This window comes from Opisthocomus hoazin, chromosome 25, assembly GCF_030867145.1.
Source record: "Opisthocomus hoazin isolate bOpiHoa1 chromosome 25, bOpiHoa1.hap1, whole genome shotgun sequence".
NCBI lineage: Eukaryota > Metazoa > Chordata > Aves > Opisthocomiformes > Opisthocomidae > Opisthocomus > Opisthocomus hoazin.
In genome coordinates this window covers 10,407,080-10,430,265 of record NC_134438.1, presented here as the reverse complement: position 1 = coordinate 10,430,265, position 23,186 = coordinate 10,407,080, and the positions used below count along the sequence as shown (strand labels likewise).

General features: G+C 43.6%; 1 protein-coding gene and 1 long non-coding RNA gene across 6 annotated transcripts in view; one reads left to right on the top strand and one right to left on the bottom strand.

Moving 5' to 3' along the window:
• The window catches only part of KCND3 (potassium voltage-gated channel subfamily D member 3), a 122,814-nt gene extending 105,142 nt beyond the window's left edge, over positions 1-17,672 (top strand). For 3 of the 5 annotated variants that reach the window (XM_075443144.1, XM_075443145.1, XM_075443146.1), the window contains exons 4-8: positions 3,154-3,255; positions 10,019-10,111; positions 12,819-12,875; positions 13,829-14,076; positions 16,038-17,672. In XM_075443144.1, coding sequence (XP_075299259.1) covers positions 3,154-3,255; positions 10,019-10,111; positions 12,819-12,875; positions 13,829-14,076; positions 16,038-16,242 — 705 coding nt within the window. In that variant the 3' untranslated portion in view covers positions 16,243-17,672. The remainder of the gene's footprint in view (positions 1-3,153; positions 3,256-10,018; positions 10,112-12,818; positions 12,876-13,828; positions 14,077-16,037) is intronic. The other 2 variants (XR_012766206.1, XM_075443147.1) reach the window with 2 other exon arrangements.
• The window catches only part of LOC142364165 (uncharacterized), a 79,648-nt gene extending 57,266 nt beyond the window's left edge, over positions 1-22,382 (bottom strand). The window contains exons 1-2 of the long non-coding RNA XR_012766210.1: positions 21,754-22,382; positions 19,819-19,931 (exon numbers count right to left, since the gene is read on the bottom strand). This is a non-coding gene — a long non-coding RNA (uncharacterized LOC142364165). The remainder of the gene's footprint in view (positions 1-19,818; positions 19,932-21,753) is intronic.
• Positions 22,383-23,186: the final 804 nt, after the last annotated feature.

The following is a 23,186-nucleotide window of genomic DNA, read 5'->3' as shown; positions in this document are numbered from 1 at the left end:
CAGAATTTGGAAGACGCCATCAGCCGAATCCTTTAGGTTTATGACAGTGAAATGTGTGACAGTACATAGTACTGTTCCCTGCAAAACACCGCTGTTTCAAAGCTTGCATGGGGTGCCCCAAGTTCAAGGCTTCTGCCTCCTCGCCTGGCCTGCCAAAGCGTACCACTGCTGGCTGGCCAAGCCCAGAGCCCTGCGTGCCAACAGCTAACACAAAACTCCTCTGAAATGGCCAGCTTGACCCGCTTCCACACTGTAACCCAAGTCTTACGCTGCTGCCAAGTGCCCTCCACGTCCTCAATGCACTTAGCTCAGCCGCATAAACCAGTGCTCAAAGTCTGCTGCAGCTGCCAGTGGAGCGCTTTGCTGCGCTGACACCGCTGTCACCGTCGGGCACGATGGAAGTACCGCATCCCGCGTAAGCGTACACCGTGTGCCCGAGTATCACGTAACGTTTGTATTACTTGATAGGTATGCTGTCCAAATAGTGCACATTTACACACAGACATCCCCATAAAAACATGAGCTATGGTTTTAGAGTTGTTTCTAGTCTGATGTGGGAAACTGTCTAGAGGGCCAAACCAATTTTAGGCACCAATTTTAATTAACTTCTCTGAGTTAATCAAGATATCTACCAAATTTAATCATGATGGGGACAGAGAGTCAGGCTATGTGACTATCCTAGACAGTCTTTTGTGTAAGGAGAATAGGATTAACTTCTGTCCTGCCCCACTGACATTTTTTAAAATAACAACGTCTGTTCTAAACTACAAAAGCTATGGGGCTTAATTATTCAGATAGCTAGTGGCCCTGTTTCAAAGAAGAAAAGGGAACAGACCTCAGAAACGAACCATCTCCAGTCCACACGGAGTACAGCTATTAATATTTGATCCCCTGCTAGCCTGGAGGCAAAGGGAATAATGTTCATTACAAGAGCCTAAGACTGAATCCACTTTAACAAGTGACTGAACTAACGATGAGGCTGAAACCTTCCCTGCTATCGGTGAGGTGGCTAAGTTGGGGGACTCTCATAATTCCTGCGCCAAAGGAGCTGATATTCTGTCAAGCACAGAAAGGAAATGGAAGTCTTCTGTGATTGCCATCAGAGCCTCACTGTAAATGCCACCACTGGATCCAATATCCAGTCCTGGTTATGGAAAAGATCTAGGATCACTGTGAAAAGTAAGGAACAGAGACACAAAGTCATATACTTGCAAATAGAAGAAATAATTTAATGGAAACTTAATTAACAGGAACAGAGAGACAACGCCATGTAACTGGGAAATGGAATATCCCTCAGTCCCTCATCCCCTGCTCTCTCCTCATAACACATCTTCAGTAGAACTAGTCTCTGCATTTTTTGTTCCAGATTACAGTCTCAGGCCAGTGTTATTCAGAGCCTAGAGCAACGCAGCAGTTGGGGAAAGCTTTCAGAGAAACTGAAGATCCAATTTAACTTGCTTCTTATATCCCCAGCCTACGTCTTGCAAATTCAACTTGTGCCCCTCTCACAGGGTGACCAGATCGCCCTGTGAGATACCTTGGCCCCAGCACAGGGTAGGTTTCATCAGATTTCACTCTCATATAGTGACTTTGAGTCTTAACATTAAAATGGGACAACGAAATCTAGGTGAAGTATAGAAGAGAAAGTCAATTTTGGATGGCCCCGTTTTGGGGTGTCAAAAGAAGACCTATTTTTCAGACTGGTCATAGTCTATGTCACCTAATTAAAGCTGCAAACTAGTATCTTGTACATGTCTTTGAGAAATGGTCTGCTTAAGCAGAAGGTCTTAAGGTTAAACAAATCTTTCAGATACTGAGGGCCAGAGTCACTCACTCACGTACGGTAATAGAGCTCCTGAAATTATTACACTCTCTGGACCCACTGCAGATATTTGTCTCTTGGCTTTACTATTCCTACAGTGCATACCCATTAGCACCTCTAATTAGAAAGGAAAATCATGAGTTCCATGTTATTTAAAAGATTATGCAGCATTTTAAAATACAGCACAATGTAATTATTTTTTAATAGCCACAGCTATTTCATGTATTTGCTTTTAATGGTATTTGAGTCATAAATTAACAGTAGAAAAGAAAGAGGCAAATCAGCACTTGACAGAGAACCAGGCAACAATTGAAAAGAAAAACTGAAACACCAAAAACTGTGCAATTAAAAAGGAAAATTGCCTTATTAGTTTTTCTTGCTTGCTTTATTCTGGACTGGTTTTATGATTTAACTTGTCCACCTGGAGGTTGGGGATAAATAAAAATGAGAAGAGTTGAACATCTGTGTTGCTGCAGGGTAACTTCTGTCTGTTTGTCAAGAGAGGCATATTTTTGGACAGTCTTATGTCACCAGACACTAAAGTTATTAAACTAGCACTGCCACTGCAGAGGACAGAAGGAACAACTACGGTGCCTCTCCCTACTGCAAGGTGATGAATGTACACTTTTTCATTAGTATTTCCCAATGCTAAATTAACAACCTACACTACTTGACTGGTAAGCAGAGCAAGTTACCAACCTCCCTGTCAGCTCTCCTCCCTCCCAACGCCTGCTCCTGGCCGCTTGTACTGCGGCAGCATCTCCACCATCACCGAGCACTGGGTGTCACCGTGCTAGCTGCAGTACAACCAGAGCAAGTGACAGCACAGATGTCAGAGCACACAGCTGAAAGATAAAGAGAGGATTAAAACCCAAGCATGTTAGAGAGGAGGTGAGCCATGAAAAGAACACGCGTGCAGAGCATATAATACGCATCGCTAGATCACATACAGTCATACAGTCCTCCTATGCCAGGAACACGTCCAAGACAAGTGTCTCAGTTGCTGTACATCTCGCACCGAAAAAATTACTATTAACTTTTGAAAGGATAAACAAATCCACAGGACTCCATTTCTCATCTCTTGAAAGGCCATTAATGCTCTGTGGCAGGCTATGTTCTTCAGACACTGGTACTCAGCGAACCCCTGGAGACAGACCTGTGTTGGCTGTTCTCAACAGCACCTTGCCCCACCTGCGCACCCCTTGTATTTCACCCCTGGGCTATTTTGGGTACAAGAAAATCTGAAGTTTCCTTCCTCCTGGTATTGTCAGCACAGGACTGATCACTTGGTGTGCCAAGGTATAACTTCAGCTTGTTTGCCTTCTTCACAGAAAGCCCGGCTCGCGAGGATTCGAGTGGCCAAAACAGGCAGCTCCAACGCTTACCTTCACAGCAAGCGCAACGGCCTCCTGAATGAAGCCCTTGAGCTGACGGTGAGTACAGAGACAATCTCTCCTTCCACAGAGTTTGAGAAGTTCCCCGTTCTCACTCCTCTCCCTGGGCTCCCTCCATTGCCACCTAACTGCTCATTATTCGGCGTGGCAGCCTCGCACACGGAATGGCGTTGTGCTGTAATTGTGCTCTCGTGTACTGTCCGTACCATGTGGAGGGACAGCTGGAATCCAGCTGCAAGATCCGACGGGAGGAAAAAGCTTCCTTGGGCTCCTCCTTGAGCTAGGAAAGGGTCTGACCTTCCAGCAACGATCAGGTTCACGGTTCCCTCAGGTCCCTCTGTGCAATGGAGCTGTTAGAGCTGTATTGATTTATACCACTCAGAGTCTGCCCATACTATAAATATCCCCTCTCTTTCAACATACAGTTGTTTATTTTCAAGCATCTCCCTCTAACATGGACTATCTGATCATGCCCAACAGGACAGGGAAACATTTGCTAGCTCCTGTTTCAGGCAGTTTAGCGGTGGGTTTATTTTTAACAGAAAGGCCTCTGGAGGCTAATACTAGATATTCATGAATAGAAAAGTTTTAAGTGCGTCAGATTGCTCAGCAGAATCAGCGAAAATGAGGGGAGGTTATTACATTAAGCCTGATCAACACCAGAGCAGGTATTAGCACACTTCATGGATTTCATTCCAAATAAATCAGCCTTTCGCACACGTGGGGAGCAAAGAGCAAGATGAAGAATGCTTAATTGAGCCACCAGAGCTGCCTAGTACTTGTTCATGCATCCTTACTTGGGGCCTAATCCTTAAAATGTCTGTTTTCCCTGCCACACATCCTTGCATTTGTAAAATCAAAGCTGAAAAACCTTTTCAGCTCAAGGCGAAAGCTGCTCACGAGGACCTGAGCCCACTTCTACCCAAGTTCAGTAGGTGCAGTGCACAGATGGAAATTGTCCAGCACCTTACTTTGCACATATAATGCTACTCAGCACTGTAGACAGAGATAGAGGAATCTGGCTCTTTACAACTGGGATAGTTCTTAAACTGACTCTGCAGAAGCACTTCACATGAAGTACAGATTTGGAAGGAAGGACGCCCAGATCAGTTACTGCTCTCCCCTCCAAAACAAGTTTGATCCTTCTGACTACACATTTGACATTGTCTCCTGCTCTGCGAATGGCAGCAACGCTCAGAAAATCCGTTTCTTGAACCATATGTTGCTGTTGAGCAGCTCAGGAATAGTTTCTTTATCAAAAATATGAGAGACCAGGAAGACTGTCACACGTGGGCTAGAGCCTTATCCCCACAGAGGAAAGGGACTGGGATTCCAGCTCAGTGGAGATTCTGCTATTTCATTACCCAGGAACATGCAAAAATTTGACTACAAATTTTAAAATTCCTTTTGAGCTTCAGATTTCTAATTTTTAAAACGCCAGAAGAGCTTAGCAGGGACACTCAGTCTCCACTTGATCTTCCAGCCTGTCATCCCAACAAGAATCTCCTCACTTCTCCTGTCAACCAAAACTCCTTGCCAAGACCACTCACAGAAGAGCAGCTGACGCACCAGTGCTTAGCTCCAAAATGCATGAGGTTGAGAGCAACATTTGGCTGAATGTGTTCATTTCCTGGCACTTGCCCAAAAATAACTGGAAGAAGGGTCATTTTGTCACCTACAAAGTTACTGTAGACACAGGAAAGAAAACAAAAACATTTCTAAAGAAGTTCTAGAAGATTCCTTTTACCCATTAATAACTAAATTTAGATACACAGAGCAGGTCTTCCCAAGCATTTCTGGGAGCAAATTGCTTTCTGGTGGCTTCTAGCTCTAAATGCTAACCCGACTGCCCCACAGCCCAGCAAGAGCCACACGTCCCACCCTCAGGAACTTCCTGTTGAAATAATCAAAGGCAAAGGGAAGGCAGAATTACCATCCACCTGTGGCACACAGGGAACATAATTCACTAAACGGAGAAACTTGCCAAAGCCCTGTCTGGCATCTGCACCACCACCACCAGGAAAGGATCTTTGACTACCTGAGGACTAGCCACATACCCGAATCAAGAACCAAGACATGTCTCTCCATCCACAGGTAGTGGCATTAATTAATTACAGAACTGCAGAACATCCTTTGTTGTAAAGGTATACATGACCATTTTAACTCCGCAAGGCAGGATTTTATGTCCTTTCATTTCATGGCAGGAGAACAAACTATTCTTAAGGGTACAAAACAGGAATGACAGCATAGTCTAGCCAGCCAAATTTTTTAAGCTGTAAAAATATGAAGGAATATTAGAGACCAAAACATTACCTACATACTGTGCATATCTGTCAGTCAAATTAGTATCAAACTGCTTCATCGGTCAGGTACACAACCCATTTCAATACCTTGCCCAGGACTCACGCTAACTTTAATGGACTCCACAGGGCCAGATTGCCATAGGGCTGGTTTGTTACCCAGCAGTAATCCCAACTGCAATTACTATATGGCCATGGCTAGATATTATCGCTTTCATCACGAGCAATCACAATTGTTTTACAAGTGCCCAGCAGACTGCCCTGCAGTCTGACACCTTGAGGGTTCACCAAGGGAAACATCTGCCCCAGAACGTACCCTGGCTGTGGCTCGGCAGTCAAACTAATACATTGGGCAATAAGGACTGCTCAAGATTGTGGAACGGGCGCCAGAATGTCCTTTCATTAGCACCAGAATGAATACACCGACACCATCGTTCCAAGGGAACAGCATGTCTTTAGCCTGTAGCCTTGTATCCAAGTACAGAAAAAGTGAAGAAAAGGATTCATCCAAGGACAGCAGCAGGAAGGAGCTCTGTTCCCAGCAAAAATACAGAGCCTTTACTTCAGAAACAGGGATTTGTGGCATTTTGCATTTGCCATCTAGACACAAAGTACTCAGACCATTTTTTTTTTTTTCTTCCTCATTTAGAGAGATTTTTAGCGGGCTTTATGTCAGAAGTGCTCAAGGGATGGTGAGCTTCTTCCCATGGCAGCAGCCTACATATCCTCTTAGTGTTAATCTCCTTGTACAGTTAGCTGAAATTCCCTTTTAGCTAAAAGGCTAGGAGGTGTATATCGTAGGAACAGTAGGTTGTGAGGTCTTGTGCCTTTTCACAAGCAGAATCTGCTTAGCCATAGATAAGCATTATAGCCATTCTCATGGGAAAGGGCAGCCTACCCGCTGAACCAGTTCATCTCAGTTCACCAGTGCCCAATTTTGCATGCTGAAGCACTGAGTAGAAGGGGTAAAATGGAAGTATTTTGGATTTCAGAACTGACACTACAGTATGTTTTCAGTCTCCCTCCAAGCAACCAGCAGCTCAGTGAATGTCTTCCAAGAACAAACTGAATGCTAGCTGGCATCAAATCTTTGCAAAACTGGCATCCCAGCTCAAAATGCAAACTACCTCCTCTTCTCCCCCCCACCAGCCTTTTCATTACAGCCAGTCTCTTCTAATGAAGACACAGACTTTGTTTGCTGCAGCAGCAGGTACCACTGATGCAATCTCTATAGGTACACATTCCTCACCAGCACTATCAAAATGCCAAGCATTTGTGTGATGTTGGCACTCTCGCTGTCCTGGGGCAGTAGTTCCTGCAGATCTCATTCTCAGCTGGCACGCTGGGATGTTCTCGGTGGGCACATGCTCTTTGTTTCTGAAAACACTGACCTCACTGAAGAAAGAGGGAAAGGAAGATAAGGTACGAGCCATACTCGCTGATGCTACACTTCATTCCTGGTCACTGCCACGCCTTGACCCATTTCCATCAGCGGCAAGCCCAGCCTCACGATGGAAGGCAGAGGGAGCGACTAAGCTGTGCTGCCCAAATCTAGCAATTGGCTTAGGTCTTCTGCCAGAGGTATGGAAGCTCTGCCTTTGCTTTCAGATTCCATTTAGATCTCCTCTCAGGCAAATCCTCATAAAAAGATACTGTTTGCAATACGTACTCTTTCTCTCTCCTTTTCCAGTGTTTTAGTACAGCATCATATCCGCTTTAGGGCTTGCAAGGACCTCCATGGGAAATATTCCAACACAGACTCCAGCAGAGTCAGTAATCTCAGCAGGGTACGAACAGAACCTGCTTGATGTGTTAGCTCAACAGGAGGATTATTAATAAGAAAAATGGAACTGATTTTTTTTTTAGACCACTTCTAAAAATACTTCTGGGAATGCTCACCTTCCAAAACAACCGCAACAAAAAATCCACAACCTGCCTAAGATGCATTCCCATAGGAATCCATTAATTCTGTGTTCAGTAAGTCAGGTTTTTTAATGTACCAGTTCAGCTATGTTTTGGCATCTGTCAGAAACAGAGTTATTCCTTCACTTAAGGACCACAAAACCACCCTGGAAACGGCATCCAGAGCACGCATTTGCAGTCGATCACTGGGACACATGGGTGTGTTTAAAAGCAATGCTTTAAGCATAGTTGAGTTTGGCCCCCTTGAGAGCAACAGACAACGACTTGGCACCTCTCCCAAGATGTTCTGCTGTGTCTCCCATCTCACCCATTTTCTCTCTTGAACAGTTAGATACTGCTGTTTCGTGTCTAGGCAAAGATTCAAGCCATGCACATCAATTTCTGACTTTCAGATTTCAGCATTACAGAAGACACCAGGCACCCCTTACTTATGGAGCACAGGGAAACATTTTACACCACCTAATTGCTATTTTAATGCATGTAATTGTCTTTGGAAACACTAGTCATCAAAGACACACACAGATTAACGTGTCATGAAATCACAGTAAATTTCAAGATCAGGAGCTTAAGTAGTAACAGTAACATCCTCAACAAACCAGATCTTAAATCTGCCACCACAGAACAGAGAAAGGGAGAAAAATAATCCTGGTTCCCAGATAGCAGAAAAACTCTCTAAACAACCCCTATTACTTATTTTCCTTCCATTTCTCAGGCGTATCTGATCATCAGATCATAGGGTAAGTGACATGCTATATTTTGAGGAATGTTAAGCATCTGATTCACTGATACAGTGCAGAAACCAAAAACACAGAGTGCTGGATTTCTCCCCCCGCACCCAAGTTGACTAAGTTGGCCTATTGACGTGTTGATGAATGCTTGATGCCAGGCTTTCTGCATGAGCTAAATATTACACACATACTGAACCCGAGCTCCTAACCTCTTATCCATTTCTATTTCAGCTGTTTCAAGCAGATCAAGCCCCTCAGCTTAACAAAAGCATAGAGATTGGTCTGAGATTTGGAGCTTATCCTAACCACTAATAACACTGCAGCCTGAGCAGTCTCTTCCCCAAATCACCATGCGCACACATACCTGATGTAGAAGCTGAGAACAGATCAGCAAAAGTACCCCAACACGTCTTTCCAATCCAGAGTCCTTCAACAGGCATACCAAAAGCAGCTCATCCCCCTCAACTCTTCCTAAGCCTTCCAAGGCGTGGCCACTCCTTTTAATAGTTTTTCAGCCTAAATACTCTCAGCTGTACCCAATCCCTTCCCAGACGGCACAGGCTGCCTGCTTGAGGCTAAGTACACTCTACTCTCTGAATTAGCTCACACGTTTGTTAGCCACGTTTCAGCAGTTTGAGTACACAGGGGAAACAGGGGAAAGCTGGTCCCCAGTTGTACAGGTGTTGCTGTACAATGAGCCAAGCATCTGCATCGTGAGTCTCTGCGACAGGCTTGCCTTGCTCTGTGGCTGTGCTAAGTGATGCAGAGGGGGTTCCTGGTCAGTTTGCAGGACTCCTGGGCACTGTGTTACTAATACATAAATCACAGTAAGCCATCCTACTGAGCAAAAACCACAATCCGTAACAAATGAAGAGGAGACCTTCCTTCTCCTAGGGAACTGCTGCCACATTTCATGTGAATATAAACCCTTTGCCACTGCGGCACAACGCTTCTTCCTTTGAAGTATGCTTGAATAGGACAATTTATAGATATTAACCCATGCATACATAGCATTTATCTGTTCCTGCCTTCTCCCTGCCTTTCAAAGAGGGCTTGGCCACAGGAAGGGTTACACACCTTCACTTTGCACTGAACGCAGTCCTCCAGACCTGCTATGAGCTCCCCGCCAACAACCACAGACACCGGGGCAGGCAAAGAGCACCCCCTTCTACTGTGCTGCAGGTACAGAGTGTGGAAAACAACTGGTGATGTCCATGAGAAGAGGGAGAGATCCAGGAGTCCTGTCTCTAGAAAGAGCATTACAAAGTCCAAGACACGAAGCCTGGGTTCACATTTTTTGGCCTGGCGCGCAACCGTGACTTGAGAGCCTTTGGCAATAACACACGTGAGTTCCAGCAGCCCCAGGGAGGTCAGACAGCGCTGGGCTTTCAGCTCAGGAAAAGCAAGACAGCTTGTGTTTCATCTCCCAACAGAAACTAGAGTTCAGGGTACATCTGTTGGCATTCAAAGGCCATGTCAAGCTTAAAAGTCTTAATGTTTGCTGGAAAAATAAAACAGCACAGGTTCTTTTTTTCTTTACCTTCTGGTTCCCAAGCCTTGACATCGTATGTCAACAGTACTTCCCAGGTTTCCTCCCCAGCTACAAAATGGCTAGAAACACACTGGTTTTGAATCAAAGCTGAGCTCCTCACCTGAGTTTACAAGCCAAGTCATTAGGAAAGAAAATGAGGTAACCTCGTAAGAGTCACCAGAAAAACCTGAGAGCTGGTAACACTGAAATTGTTCTCCTTATCCCTGTGAGAGCTAATGCCGATAGTTCTGTTTGTTTTCATGGTCTTACACCTGGTTTGGGTTTTGTTTTTTTTCCCCCTCCTTTTTCTGGCTATTCAGGGATCCACTGAAGACGAACAGCATATGACTAAAGGCACCTCCTTAATTGAAAGCCAACATCACCACCTGCTGCACTGCCTGGAAAAAACAACTGTAAGTAGCAGCACAATCCTTTTACTTCTTACTAGGTCTCTGTGCCTGGCTCAAGCTTTGTATGGAAAAGAGGTGCACGCAGTATGCTCTGGGGTGGCTCACAGACAGACTCAGGAGACCTACAAACTATGCTAGAGGGGGCTGACACTCAAGCTCCCAAGAATATTCTGCAATGGGTTAAATGCACTTCTATTTCATTGTCTTCTTTAAGAAAAATAAAAGTTGCTGCGCAAAAGGATAACGATGAGGTTATCTGCTACACCACAGTCATCTGCACTAGTACGAAGCCAAGAGCAGGCTGCTCAGTCAAGTTCACTTGAATGCAAATAACTTCAGCACGGGGTTAGGGAGATCCTATACAAGGCGTAAATTAAGTTTAATTTCTTCAGTACTTCTGAAAGAGAGCTAAACTGCATTTGTCTCATGCTGTCAGTCACACATCATATATACTCATCACTTGTGCTAATTAGTAGTAAAGGACAGCTCTGCTGCCTTAAGGGGAGGAAGATGCTGTCAGTGACTCCAAACTACAGCCTGGTCACCAGTGCCAACAGGCTGGACCAAAGTGTCCTTTCGCCCTTTACGTGGCACAGAGCAGATGAGCTCTCTTCATGTGTTTAAAGGCTGCACATATCTTCTCTCACCACAGCCCTGGTTACAAGAGCAGGTAACTGATCTCAAAGCCAGTCAAGCAGTTTCTAGAACACGACTTTTCTGTTCGCATCACGCAAGGTGTTGGGAGTGAGAATTTTCTTTTTCATTATTAAGTGATTATCTATGCAAAAGTCTTTTAGAACATTTCAGATATTTATTTGATACATGTTTTACTTCCAGGTTTATATAAAAGGTTCTGCAATAAAGGAACACATTATCTATACCATGATTCATTCTAGAAAGACTGAGGAGAGGTTAACACTTGAAATATTCATGCCTTTTATTATCTGCATCCATCATCAAATGTACTTTTGATTTTTGACTTGCAAGAGCTTTCTTTTAGATAAATCACCTTCACTTCCATAGTTTGGCTTATGCTGGAATAACACCACTTAGGCTTCAGCGATACACTGGAAGAAGATGACTGGTTATTTACAGTGACCTGCTAGTACAGCTGGTTTATCACAACGAGCTATAAAGGTCACCATTCCAAGGACAGTGAACTGATTCTTCCTGTATCAATGACTATTGAATTTACTTTGTAAGACTCATCTTGCTTTTATTCCTAGCAATTTTGGATGTCACATAACAAGCAGATATTTCACAATCTGACTCTTCAGTTCAGAACTTCAGGCTTGCGGCCTTTGCTGCTCTGACCCGTATTTTGCAAGAATACTTTCGTCTGAAAACTTCAACAAATTGGCTGAAGCAAACAAAAGCTGACAACCCTGCCTCCAGGGTCTGCCCTTGTAAGGCTCTGACTCTGTAAAGCCTTCTAGAAATTCTGACCTCTGCCCGGGGCAGGTGGACATTTCTGGGAGCTGCACAAGTCGCTTCACTGAAGTAGCACGGCCAAAGCGCGTCCTAATTTGTGGATGTATTAGCCTACCGTGCTAACAAAGCTGACTGCCTCCAGCACGCGAGCCCACTCAGACAGTGAGTCTCAGTGGTTGAAAATGTTCCAAATGTTGCTCTTTTCAGCAAAGCATGGCAATAACAGTGATACTTTGAATTGTGATTAAAAGCTAGAGGAAGAATCTGCACAATATTTAATGTGTTCCCCCTGCATTCTTCAGCCAGTTATTACCATGATGTTGCATCAAATCACGTAACAAGTTTGGATTTTGGTCTGAAATTATCAATCAGAATAGTTCAAACAGCTTGTGTGGAAATTCTATAGTTCACACAGTTCATTAAATACTATGCAACAGTTCTCCTCACAAAAATTTAAATCAGAGTAACAGAATTTTAAACACTGAAGAGTCATTTTGTGACCAAGTCGCAGGAATGGAATGAGGAATGTACCATGGTTGCAAACTTGTTTCAATGGGCAATTCACCTTTCCTTAAGCTAGGCAGAAGGATTCCTAAAGCGTATTATTTACTGTCATGGCATCTGCGGTCACCACTAGCATACAGCCCTGCAATTGAATGGCTGTGAATGGCTCACAAATCTGGTGCGTCAGATGACAAAGTGACCCTGAAGTACTTCTAGCTGCCATAACAGAGGTTACTTTGTCATTTGAACACAACAGATGGAGTTTGCTCAAGCAAAAGGATTTTTTTTCCACTCATTCCAACTCCCAGACTGAGTCTGGACATTCACACACACACCAGGTTTTGTCCAAATGCCGAGTGCATTCAATCCAGTCCTTCAACCCAAACCTTTCTTCTGTGTTTCCACAGAGCACGATCAAAACCAATATCCATTGGTGACCCAATGGCAATACAATTCCAATTTGTTACTTGTGAATCAGCAGCTGAAACTTTGTTTTCCTTTGCCTTCAGCTCTCAAAAGATCAAAGTAATAAAGCTGTACCAGTTTTGTTCTGTTTCCAAGAGCATAACTTTACAAAGCTTAAGTGTGAGAAGGAAGGAACAAAGAGGTCTGATTCAGGCAAGGTTTGGTGAAGAGAAGGTCCAGTTGCCCATTCAAACTTGAGCCAGCCGGCTGGAATGCTGAGGCAATAGACGCAATGCTGGGACTAAACCTCTGAATGCCGGAATGGACAATCAATTGTGTTTTTATCTTTTGTTGGCATGTTGTCCCGTAGGGATTGTCCTATCTTGTGGATGATCCCCTGTTATCTGTACGAACTTCCACCATCAAGGTATTTCCTTTTTAATTCAATCTGTTTTCTCTGTGGTCTCTGTGACGTGTCTGGAGAGTGTTTGCTTCCTTTCTCGTTCCTGGTCTTGTCTTCGGGAGTTTGTGCACGTGGCTCTTTTTGCTCTTGTTTCCTGTGAGAGTTGTTAATTGTTCCAACAAAAACCGATGGCTGCCTTCACCATCGTTGCTTTTGTTTCCCATCCTCTCTGATGCTGACAGGGACTGGATAAAGTATGTTCACTAGAACTACCTGGGTGTTCATACATGCACATAAGAGTTCTTTCTTTCAGGATTTCTTGTTCCTTAGCACAAAACCTCTTTACAGATTCAGCTTTCCGAATTTCCTTCCCCTATACACCTCCCACTCTCACCTGCCACCTTTATTTCCACTCAGCTAACAGCAACCAGTGAACTTCAGGTATGCTCTGCACCCAATAGCCAATACAAGTAACAGCCCACTGTTAAGCTATATGTCAAGATGGTCATCCAAATACAATACAATCCTGTCCCCAGGAACAAAGGAAAACGAGCCTAAATCTCCTCCTGGATTTCATAACCATGTGACATTGCAGACTTTTTGAAGCCACTTGTGGAATCCAGACTCGAAAATGAAAGGAAATTTGAACACAATATGTTAACCATCTCAGGCTACGTAAGCAAGGCGGCATTGATAGACTATCACGCTTTTGTCACTGCAACAGCTTCCCTTATTCCCCTACGGATGCAGGAAAGCAAAATCTTCTCTTGGTTGCAGTGAGTGGAAGGGCAGAGCCATTTCTTTTAAAGATCTGCCTACTGCAAATATTTTCAGGCAGAGGCAAAGAGCATCTTACACAGACAAGGGGCTGACACATCCCGCCCACCTAGCACAAGGTGCCATTGCGAACAAGCTGCTGTTGGGCCAAGGCTGCTGGTGTCACCAGAGACTAATGACACTATTCTTTCCCCTGCCAGAACCACGAGTTCATAGATGAGCAACTGTTCGAGCAGAACTGCATGGAGAGCTCAATGCAAAACTATCCTTCTTCTCGGAGCCCCTCCTTGTCAAGCCACCATGGACTGACCACCTCCTGCTGTTCTCGCCGTAACAAGAAGACCACCCACCTTCCCAACTCCAGCGTGCCAGCCACTCGCCTCCGGAGCATGCAGGAGCTCAGCACCATCCACATCCAGTGCAGCGAGCAGCCCTCACTTACAACAAGGTACAGTAAGTAGGCTCCTGCTGCTAATTACTGCATGCGAACCTCTGAAGTGCGTTATCCAACTGAACGTTCTTGCAGCCCTATTTTCCAGCCAGGGAGAGGGGTCTAGTGCCGGGAGCATCTTTGTTTCCCTCCTGCTAATGACAGCCCAAGGGAAGTGGCTCATAGCTGTTCAGGGAAGAACCAGGACAGAGCTAGACTCTAGGGCAGCTCTTCTCTGGCCAGACTGGACACAGAAGAATGAATTCCAGCTGAAACCTGCCTATGAAGTGCTAATGACACAGGCAGGAGCCAGCAGTTCCCAGCGGTGAGCCACTCACCAGAGCTGGCACAGGACCACTCCGCAGCCCACTTCCCAGATAGCCCAGCACTTCCAGGCCCTTACTGGGGGAAGGCAAAGACAACTGGCTAATCAGTGTCTGTCAGCAAAAGCCGTCCGAGCGCTGTACACACTGACACAGTCCACCAGGGACACTCACTTCACTCATTTTCATTGTCCAAAAGTCTAAATCGCAACTGTAAGCATCAAGCGTCACTGGGAAACAAATAAGGAGGAATTTGACAATGGTGTCTCAGCAGCTCTCGGCTAAAAAGCCACCAGTGACGCAGGTGAAGAAGTGTCTCAATAGAAAATTTTGAAATTTTCATTTTATACATAACTCACTGAAAAAATCATTTTTTCACCATAACTTTCTTGCAAATATTAAATTACTTTCTAAATCCCCCTCAGCCCATTAAGCTCTTTGTGCACCGGGTTGTTTTTGAACTTACCATTCTTCTTCTCCCTGCTCCTATCAAAGGGATGTAGAAACTGAAGCAATGCTGCCTTTAGGGCAGCAAGCGATTGCTTTGTGCCAGGGTGAAGTCAGAAGGGCATTTCAGAGCATGAATTATGAATAAGCACAAGCACAAAGCAAGTCTCTAGTTATTGCAGTTTCAAGATGACAATAGTTTAAACCAGCACCTGAAACAGTAATTCAGGGGAATGTCAACTATTCTGCCTCTTGCAGTGGGTGCTAAATCAGATGCCAGTGATATTTTAAATGTCGACACTGTTCAGTATTTCACTTGCTTACCAAACGATGTAAGAATGCAGAGAGAGAGAAAAAAAAAAGCTTTTAAATCATTTTTCATGTGGAATGCTACTAACTGGGTGTACTGGTTACCAGTGCCAGAACCACCCAGTCCCTAAGACTTCCCCTCTCAGCCTGTGAGTGAGGCAACCAGGGAGCAGAATGGGTTCTGCCATGTTCTTGGGATGCTTGAGCGATCAAGAAACATCCTCTTGGTGAGTCACACTGAGATAACAGCAGCAACAGCTTTCCAACCTGGAGCTTTACATTTTAAAAGCACAGGCCTTGTGTTTAAAATGAACATGTTGGGCTGGTAATAGCAGACTCCTGTAGCTGTGCAGATGCACAGAAATCAACCCATCATTTTTCCTCTGTAATTAATTATAGGGTGCAATTGATGCAGATCTAATAAGAATGCTCCCAGCTGCCAGATCCTTGAAACTACTGCAGAGATGAAAAAATAGAAAAGATCAAGGGACAGTGAATTTGAAAGAGGCACTTGAAATGCAAGGAAGACAACATCTCTTTCTGAGAAAGAACTACCTGTGCTCTGAAAAGATGCAGTACACAGGACAGTATATTTAGATGTCCTCTTAATTAAACTACAATTATGCAAGAATGAAGTGGAAACATAGAATGATTTGCCCTGTGAAAAGCTGTATCCTAACCAGGGGGAACATTAAAGAAGCTTGGTGTAATCTGGGTAGAAATAAATGATGCCTTGCAGAACTGGGGGAAACATTTAAGTGGAGTCTTCTGAATATTTCAGTGCCCTTAGTTCAGAGGAATAAGATACTGATTTAGAACAGCTACCATTCCATCCTTTCTACTGTCTCGTTTCCAAAAAAAAAAAAAAAAAAAAAGCCAAACACTAAATTTGTCTTCTAGTCGTTCCAGCCTCAACATGAAATCAGACGATGGGCTGAGACCGAACTGCAAAACTGCCCAGATAACGACAGCCATCATCAGCATCCCCACGCCGCCGGCACTCACGCCAGAAGGCGAGAGTCGGCCTCCGCCCAGCAGCCCCGGCCACTCCACGAACATTTCCACCACCACCACAAGCAACGTAGTCAAGGTCTCTGCCTTGTAAGCCGTCTCACGCACAGAAGGAGGCTGGAAGACCAGTGCCCCTCTCCCTCCGCACCTCCACGTTCCTTTCTTGCTGCAAATTGTGCCTGGATGGACCAACCTGACATTTTGTCATCGAATTAGCAATGGAGACCTAACGAGGCAGCTTTCTTCAGACTCGCATTCATGCTGTGGACTGAGGAAGGATTAGGAGAGGGAGGAAGGTTAAAGGAAAAACCTGCACAGAGAGCGTGTTGTGCCATGGTACAGGGCAAAAATCACATGCGGAGGCTGGAAGGAAAGAATCATCAGGGCAACAAGAGAGTCGATAAAGAAAACGGAAATATAACACTGTGTATCGCAGCACCTTTTTAAAGGTTTTTAATGGATAATATTTATTCATGAGGAAATGACTGAAAAGGTGAAAAATAATGAATTTTATGAATTTTTTTTCTTCATGGAGCAGAACCTTTAAACCAACCAAAATTTCACATTTTTTTTTTCTTTTATAGAAAAAGATTTAGACAAAGAAGCCACCTGTCACAGAAATCTATTTCCATTCCTCTGTGTGTGTGCGTGCGAGTGTGCAGCAGAACCACAGCAGAGCACCTCTGAATAACAAAGAGCAGAGCACGCTTCCATGACTGGGTGCACAGTACAACCGCCTCTCAGCACATATACGTGCACACGCACACACACACACAACTATTTCACCCTGGATGGCATTCTTTATTTAGACAATTTTGTATCCGCCTTTTAAGTCAATACAGTGCAATTGCAAACAGTGTGTTTGTCTGCTAATTATTGTCTGTGAAAACATATTTGTGGAAAAAAAAAAAAAAGACAGGCTTTAGTAGAGTTTTAGTCCCACATGGGTATCTGCTTTCTATTTTTGTTATCACTTCCTTGTAAGAGTGTGACTAGACTATCAGTTCTGTATTTTTAAAAAGGAAAAAAAAGGTAGGATTCTTTTTTAACACTGTACACACAAATGGCAAAGAATGAGAAAGCACTGAACTCAATTGCATCAAGCATTCATAAGTCTAACAGAGGTTTCCTGTAACGTACGCCCATGCTTTTTTATTTGTTTTCTGTGTGTAAGTTTCTTTGCTAGCACTGGACATACAGCCCACTGTAAATAGCAGCCAATAACGTCTGGAGCTGTACTCAGTAATAATTAACCCCAGAGCCAAATCTGTTGCATGGACAGAGAGGTATTTGGCATTTTCACAGTCTTAGGGCTCCAGTGGTCTCACCGATGGCTTCAGGGTTGCACTGACTTTGGGGGCAGACTATGTTAGCAATTTTAGTTCTCCAGTCCCAGCACAGGATCTACAGCATGCATCCAGTTGAGAAGGGGGAGCAGTACTGGAGTTTGGAAAACATTTGATAAAGTGTGGTACAGACAGCACTTTTCTTTCTGCAGTTCTACACTTATTTTTGAGAAAAAGTCACGCACATCTAATCAACCAAAACTGAAGTAACACTGTGTGGTACTGCCAAGAAGCGAATACTTCTAACTAAGCTGTGGTCAGTCCTAGCACCTCTTTCTGAGATCCTTCTAGGAACTATTTATTGTAAGGAAATACATAGTCCTGAAACACAACCAATTCCACCTGCCCCCCCTCTTCAGAAGAGTAACTTTTTCCTTCCATTCTGCCTTTCTCAAGTCCCCTTTTCATAACAGGTGTGAGCCATGAAGGGCAGAGTGGGGAACAAGGTCACCCACCTTTTCATATGTCATATACTGTTTGGCTAATTACTGCAGTCATGCACAAACGCCCCTTCAAGGCCCAACACACACCCACAAATGGCAATGGCCCCAAACAGCTCGCAGAGAACAAGGAAACATTTCAAGTGTCCTCTTTCTGAACAGTGATTCTACCAACATCCGAGCTAAAAGAACTGCTCCAAGCATGTTTGAGGCTGATTCAGCAAAGGGATGACTTTTTTTTAACATCTGTCATAATCTATCCTGATGTAATATTTATATGCACATATACATGCATACACATATAAATAAATACAGACACATACATGTATAGATAGATAAATAGACCTACATGCTGACTTCAACATATGAGCTAGCAATCTGCTTTGTTAGCACTCCTAACCTCTTGGTCTCTAGAGCGGACTCCGACAGCCGATGCATTAACTCAATACCCTCCTTAGAAGCCTCCAACACTCTAGGAATATTAGGGCTACAGATAAGCCTTCAGCAGCTGCACCAGCTTATACTCATTTATTCCAGTGCTGCAATATGGTACCCAATACTATGCTTAGTCCTGTTTCAAATGATTAAAACGCTCTGCTTTTGCTGCTTCCTGTAGGAGGTTATACTGCAGTTAATCTTACCATTATTGAGTTTTTCTTGATGTTTTAATTTATTCTTTCCTTTGCTTTAATTTCACTGTTTGTCATCATCTGCTCCCCACCCGATCACCCTCACCCTTGTAGATCAGAGGCCTTGCTCTCCACCTTGCAACCTCATTTACATGGCACAGAACGCGGGTTAAACGCTACCATGCTGACAGGGTACAGTGTTCCTTCCCAGGAGCAGGAGCAGACGGTTACAAAGAGTCAGGGACTCAACATGGATTCTCAGTGCTGCCTTTCTTATTCCTGATTTACTGTGGAGTGGTAAACAAGCCACTTGATCTCTCTGCACCCATTTCTTTATCTGTAAATAGCAATCATGGCAGCCCTTGTCTAAAGCACTACTGGTGCATTTAACTGCTGTCAATCAAAACGCTTTTTGAAAAAAAAAAATAATTAACATTTTTAAGAGGACAAAAAAAAGGAGGAAAAGCCAGTCCTTGGGGTTTCTGGCTGATTGCTTATGCTCAGATTGTCAAGTCAGCCATGGCCTTTGTTCTCATCCATAGAAGAGGCATCATTGTTATCCTGGCTCAAAAACACAGGGCTTGCCTTTTCTACCATTAACTTGGCAGGTGCTGCCCCATGCAGTCAGTATCTCAGCACAGACTTTCAGACAGACAAAATTAAGGAAGTCTGAGCCTAGAGAAACAGAGCTGAAAATATTTTTAATGGAAGCATTAGCTCATTTTACACACTGATTTGAAGTAGACTGAGTAATGCTTCCAAAAGCATTTGAAAACATGCTTGTACAAAACCTCCCTGGACTGCCCAACACAGCTACACCCTCATTATGAGCGCGCTGTGCGTTCACTGAGACAGCGAAGACAAGAGCCTATCGCCATCGTATCGGAGGCTGGTAGGGCGTAACACAGCATCCGCCAAACGACACGCAGGGAAGAAGGGAAAGCATTTGCACAGAGGAGCACGGGAACTGCACTACAGTCACTTATTCCTACCATAAAGGGAGGCAATTAGCTTTACTAAACCCCAAGGCTCTTTATAATCTTTAAATAGCAATTTATAAACCATTGCTGAGATAAGGCCAAGTCAATCCCGAAAATTCCTATGCCAGAACTTTAAGTGAAGGACTTGGACCATTCTCTCCAGCGGTCCCCAGTACTGCCCTGTCTTACCAGCGTCCCTCTCTCCCTTTCCCCACTGCCATGCATGCCCAGGGCGCTACGCATCCATTGGTACGGATACAAAAACCAGCACGTACCCCTGCCATCCTGGTCACTCCTGAGGGGTCTGGAACAGGGCTTCTTCAGGTGCAGGCTACCTCCGGGAGGAGAGGCATCCAGAAACATAGGCAGGTCTACTCCTGACACCTTTCTGAAAGGCAGGTGGTACAAAGCAGCCTGGTTAGCAAGAGTGCTCAGCAAAACGTCGACAGGATGTTGGCAGGTCATTTCAAAAGTCTTCCCCCTCCCCCTAATTCCCTACGACTTTTTTAGAAGTTTAGAAAAGTTCATTTAAAAAAACATTGATTGCACAAAAAGCAAGTGGAAGGGGATTATTTTTTCAATCTTTCATAAAGCAATACTAAAAATATCAAAGGAGCAACACCTTTTTCTGAGCATTGTTTCCTTTCCAAAGCCTTTTCTGAAGGAAAACTATTTTCACAGATTTTCAACATTTTCTATTAATAGATTTACTCTCTTCTCACCTGGCATTGGGCTGCTAATAGCAGGAATCACACCCAACTGGCAAAGAATGATGCGAAACATCTTCCACATCTAGGCTTTGACTGCCATGTAATCTTTCTAAAATCCACCTTTTACTTTCCTTTTCCTCAAAAATCTTAAGGGCACCCATAAAGAAGAGGCCACAGGTAAGACATCCTGTACATAATAATTGAAGAATTAAAAAAATGTAATCCGTCCTCCGCTAGCACAAGATCCTTCAGTGCAATATATTGCATTGCTTTCCCCAGATTAGATTTAAAATTCTCCAAGGAAAGGACTCCCACAGCTCCCCTGGAGAGCTTATTCCAGACTAATAGATCTCATTGTCAAGGATTCTTCCCCTGCTGTTCAGCCATAATTCTTTCCTTATTTTTTCCTCTCTTGCTGCAATCATACTCCCTCACACCACATTAAATTACTCTCCTTTCCACACTGCAAGTTAGCCGCCTACAAGCATAAGAGGAATATAAAACCTTCTACAGCAAATTCTTATCCCAGAGACCACTTTTGTCTGTCAAATAATTATCATTGTTAAAAGTGAACTGGGGAAAAGGTAAACTAAGTAACACACATGGCTTTATCTGGAATAAAGTTAATAGGTAATTAAAAACACATCCTTCTTTGCAGTTGCCAGAAACACTAAATTTGAATCAATGCTACTGGTTTAACCTGAAACAGTTGGTAATATACTAGTACTGCAAACCAGCATTTATCGTTCTAGTTTAGACAGCTTAAGGGGTGCACATGAAAATCAGATTAATACCAGCTAAAGAAAGCAATGTTTCTTCAAATATTTGGCTTTTTTAAGTAAAGAGGTTGTAAACATGTTGTATCTTACATGTATTATAGAGCAAATTCAGTATATTAAAAATCACATTGAATTTATGGGTTGCAAACTTCCCTTGGATCCTGTAATATTTTTTTTCTGTGTCAGACTATGGCAGAGTTACAAAGTCAGCATTCATGGATGGCTTGTGAACATCAGCACCTTTAACTGAAGACTTTATTCTGCTTTTAAAGTTAGGTGAACAATACACCTTTTCCACACAACTTACCAATTAAATATATTTTGTGTTTTTTTAAAATCACTTATTTTTCTCCAACTCTTTAAGCAACTGCACTACATGTATGACTTCAGAGCTCAAATTTGTAGGCTTCACATTTAACAATGCCATAAACACTCTGCATAATGGTTTTATCTTTCTACAACTTTAAAAGCAAACAGAAGCCAGAGTGCACATTGAGTACAGATAGCGGAGTTAGCATCAGGAACCTATGTTCTACTCCTGATTGTCTTGATGAATCACTAAGCGACCTCCAAAAAGTCATTTCACCTCTCTTTGCCAATTATAGAAGCTGTATGGAATTTAATACATCCTCTTTCAGTAAGCGAAGCTCAATTCATGAACATCTACAAAATAGCATAGAGAACTCTTGAGGAAGTGTACCAGAAAAGTACCACTACTTACGTTCAGAACGCAAAAACTGTGCCAGAAAAACTTCAGGTGGATCAGTCAAAAGACCAGGTGACAAAGAGCTTGTGAAAATTCCTTCTTTTGTTCTCAGTCAACAGTCTGTTACTTTGTGTGTATATGCGTGCACGTGTTGCTTTTCCTTTTGATTTAAACTAGGGCTTGTCACAGAAGTCACACAGCTGTCTGGGTGAGAAGTTAACAACCATATCGAACGCTCTTCTCCGTTCTGTTGCAACTACGACTGGGAGCTCCCCCTGGCTCCTCGGACCAACGAAGTATCTTACAAAATGCGTGTGATGGTTTATTTTTGATAAATCAGTAAGGCATTCCAATGCAATGGTGTTTTCTTTAGGAGTTTTATGTTATGAGAAGCTCTCAACCTTATTATTTTCTATTTTCGTACTATAAATGGGCTTTGCTTACAAACATCAGAGGACAGATACAAAATGTACTGTATACAACTGCAGGTAGCTTCATTTGAGAACAACTTTCTAGAAGAACCAAGTTTCCTGTTGTCTTCTTTTGGAATTGTAGTGCATATGTTGAAACTTGTATATCATTTACAGTATTGAGTCTTGTGCCACTGCTGTACCTGATGTATCCAATCTGGATTAAACAGAGTATGTGCCACAACTATCAAGACCATGCTGTGGATTTCTTCTAAAAAAATTCTGGGAGGTTCTTTTGGAGAACTTTGGGTTTTGGCCTAAGCCACTCGAGTTGCATTTAAATAGTAGTAACTCTTACTTGAGCAACCATTAACGAAAACAGCAAGATGACCGAGATGTTACAGGAGAGCAATAATGCAGATGCCTAACTGCATCTCCTGCAGTATCTTCCTTTTGAGTGTTAAGAGTTGTAATAAAGTTCATCTTGGCAACAAAATCATATCGGCCTTTTCAAACTACACAGACAAAGCCTTGGCAAGCCCCCTGCCTGGGGTAATTTGTTGTGACACAAAGGGAGTAAGGCAAGAGAAAAGTACAGAAAGAAAAATACTTCTCCTAAAAAGATATTTACTATATTGCAAGAGCACATCTTATGCCTTTCTTTCAAAAGGCAATCTCATCTTGGCAGTTCCGTTTAGGCCAAAGTCCTGCTTTCTGTATTGCAGGTATGGTCAGCTTGTTTTGACGACAAAAGCAGTAGAGCCGATCTCATCTTTACCCTTCCAGGAAGTGTCACTTAGAGGCATTATTTAAAATTTTCAAAAATCTTTAGGCAGAAGTTAGAATTACTTATTAGGTGAGCTCTAACACCCACCGAGGTGGGGCTGGACAGGCCAGCTCCCAGCCCGCTCCCCTGCCCGGCAGTAGAGGCTGCACCCACCAGGGCCACCACTGGCCCAGCTGCAGGACACCCACAAGCCACCCCACGCAGGACAGCCCCTGGGCTCAGCCGCTCGGGCTCATTCCTACGCCCCTCAT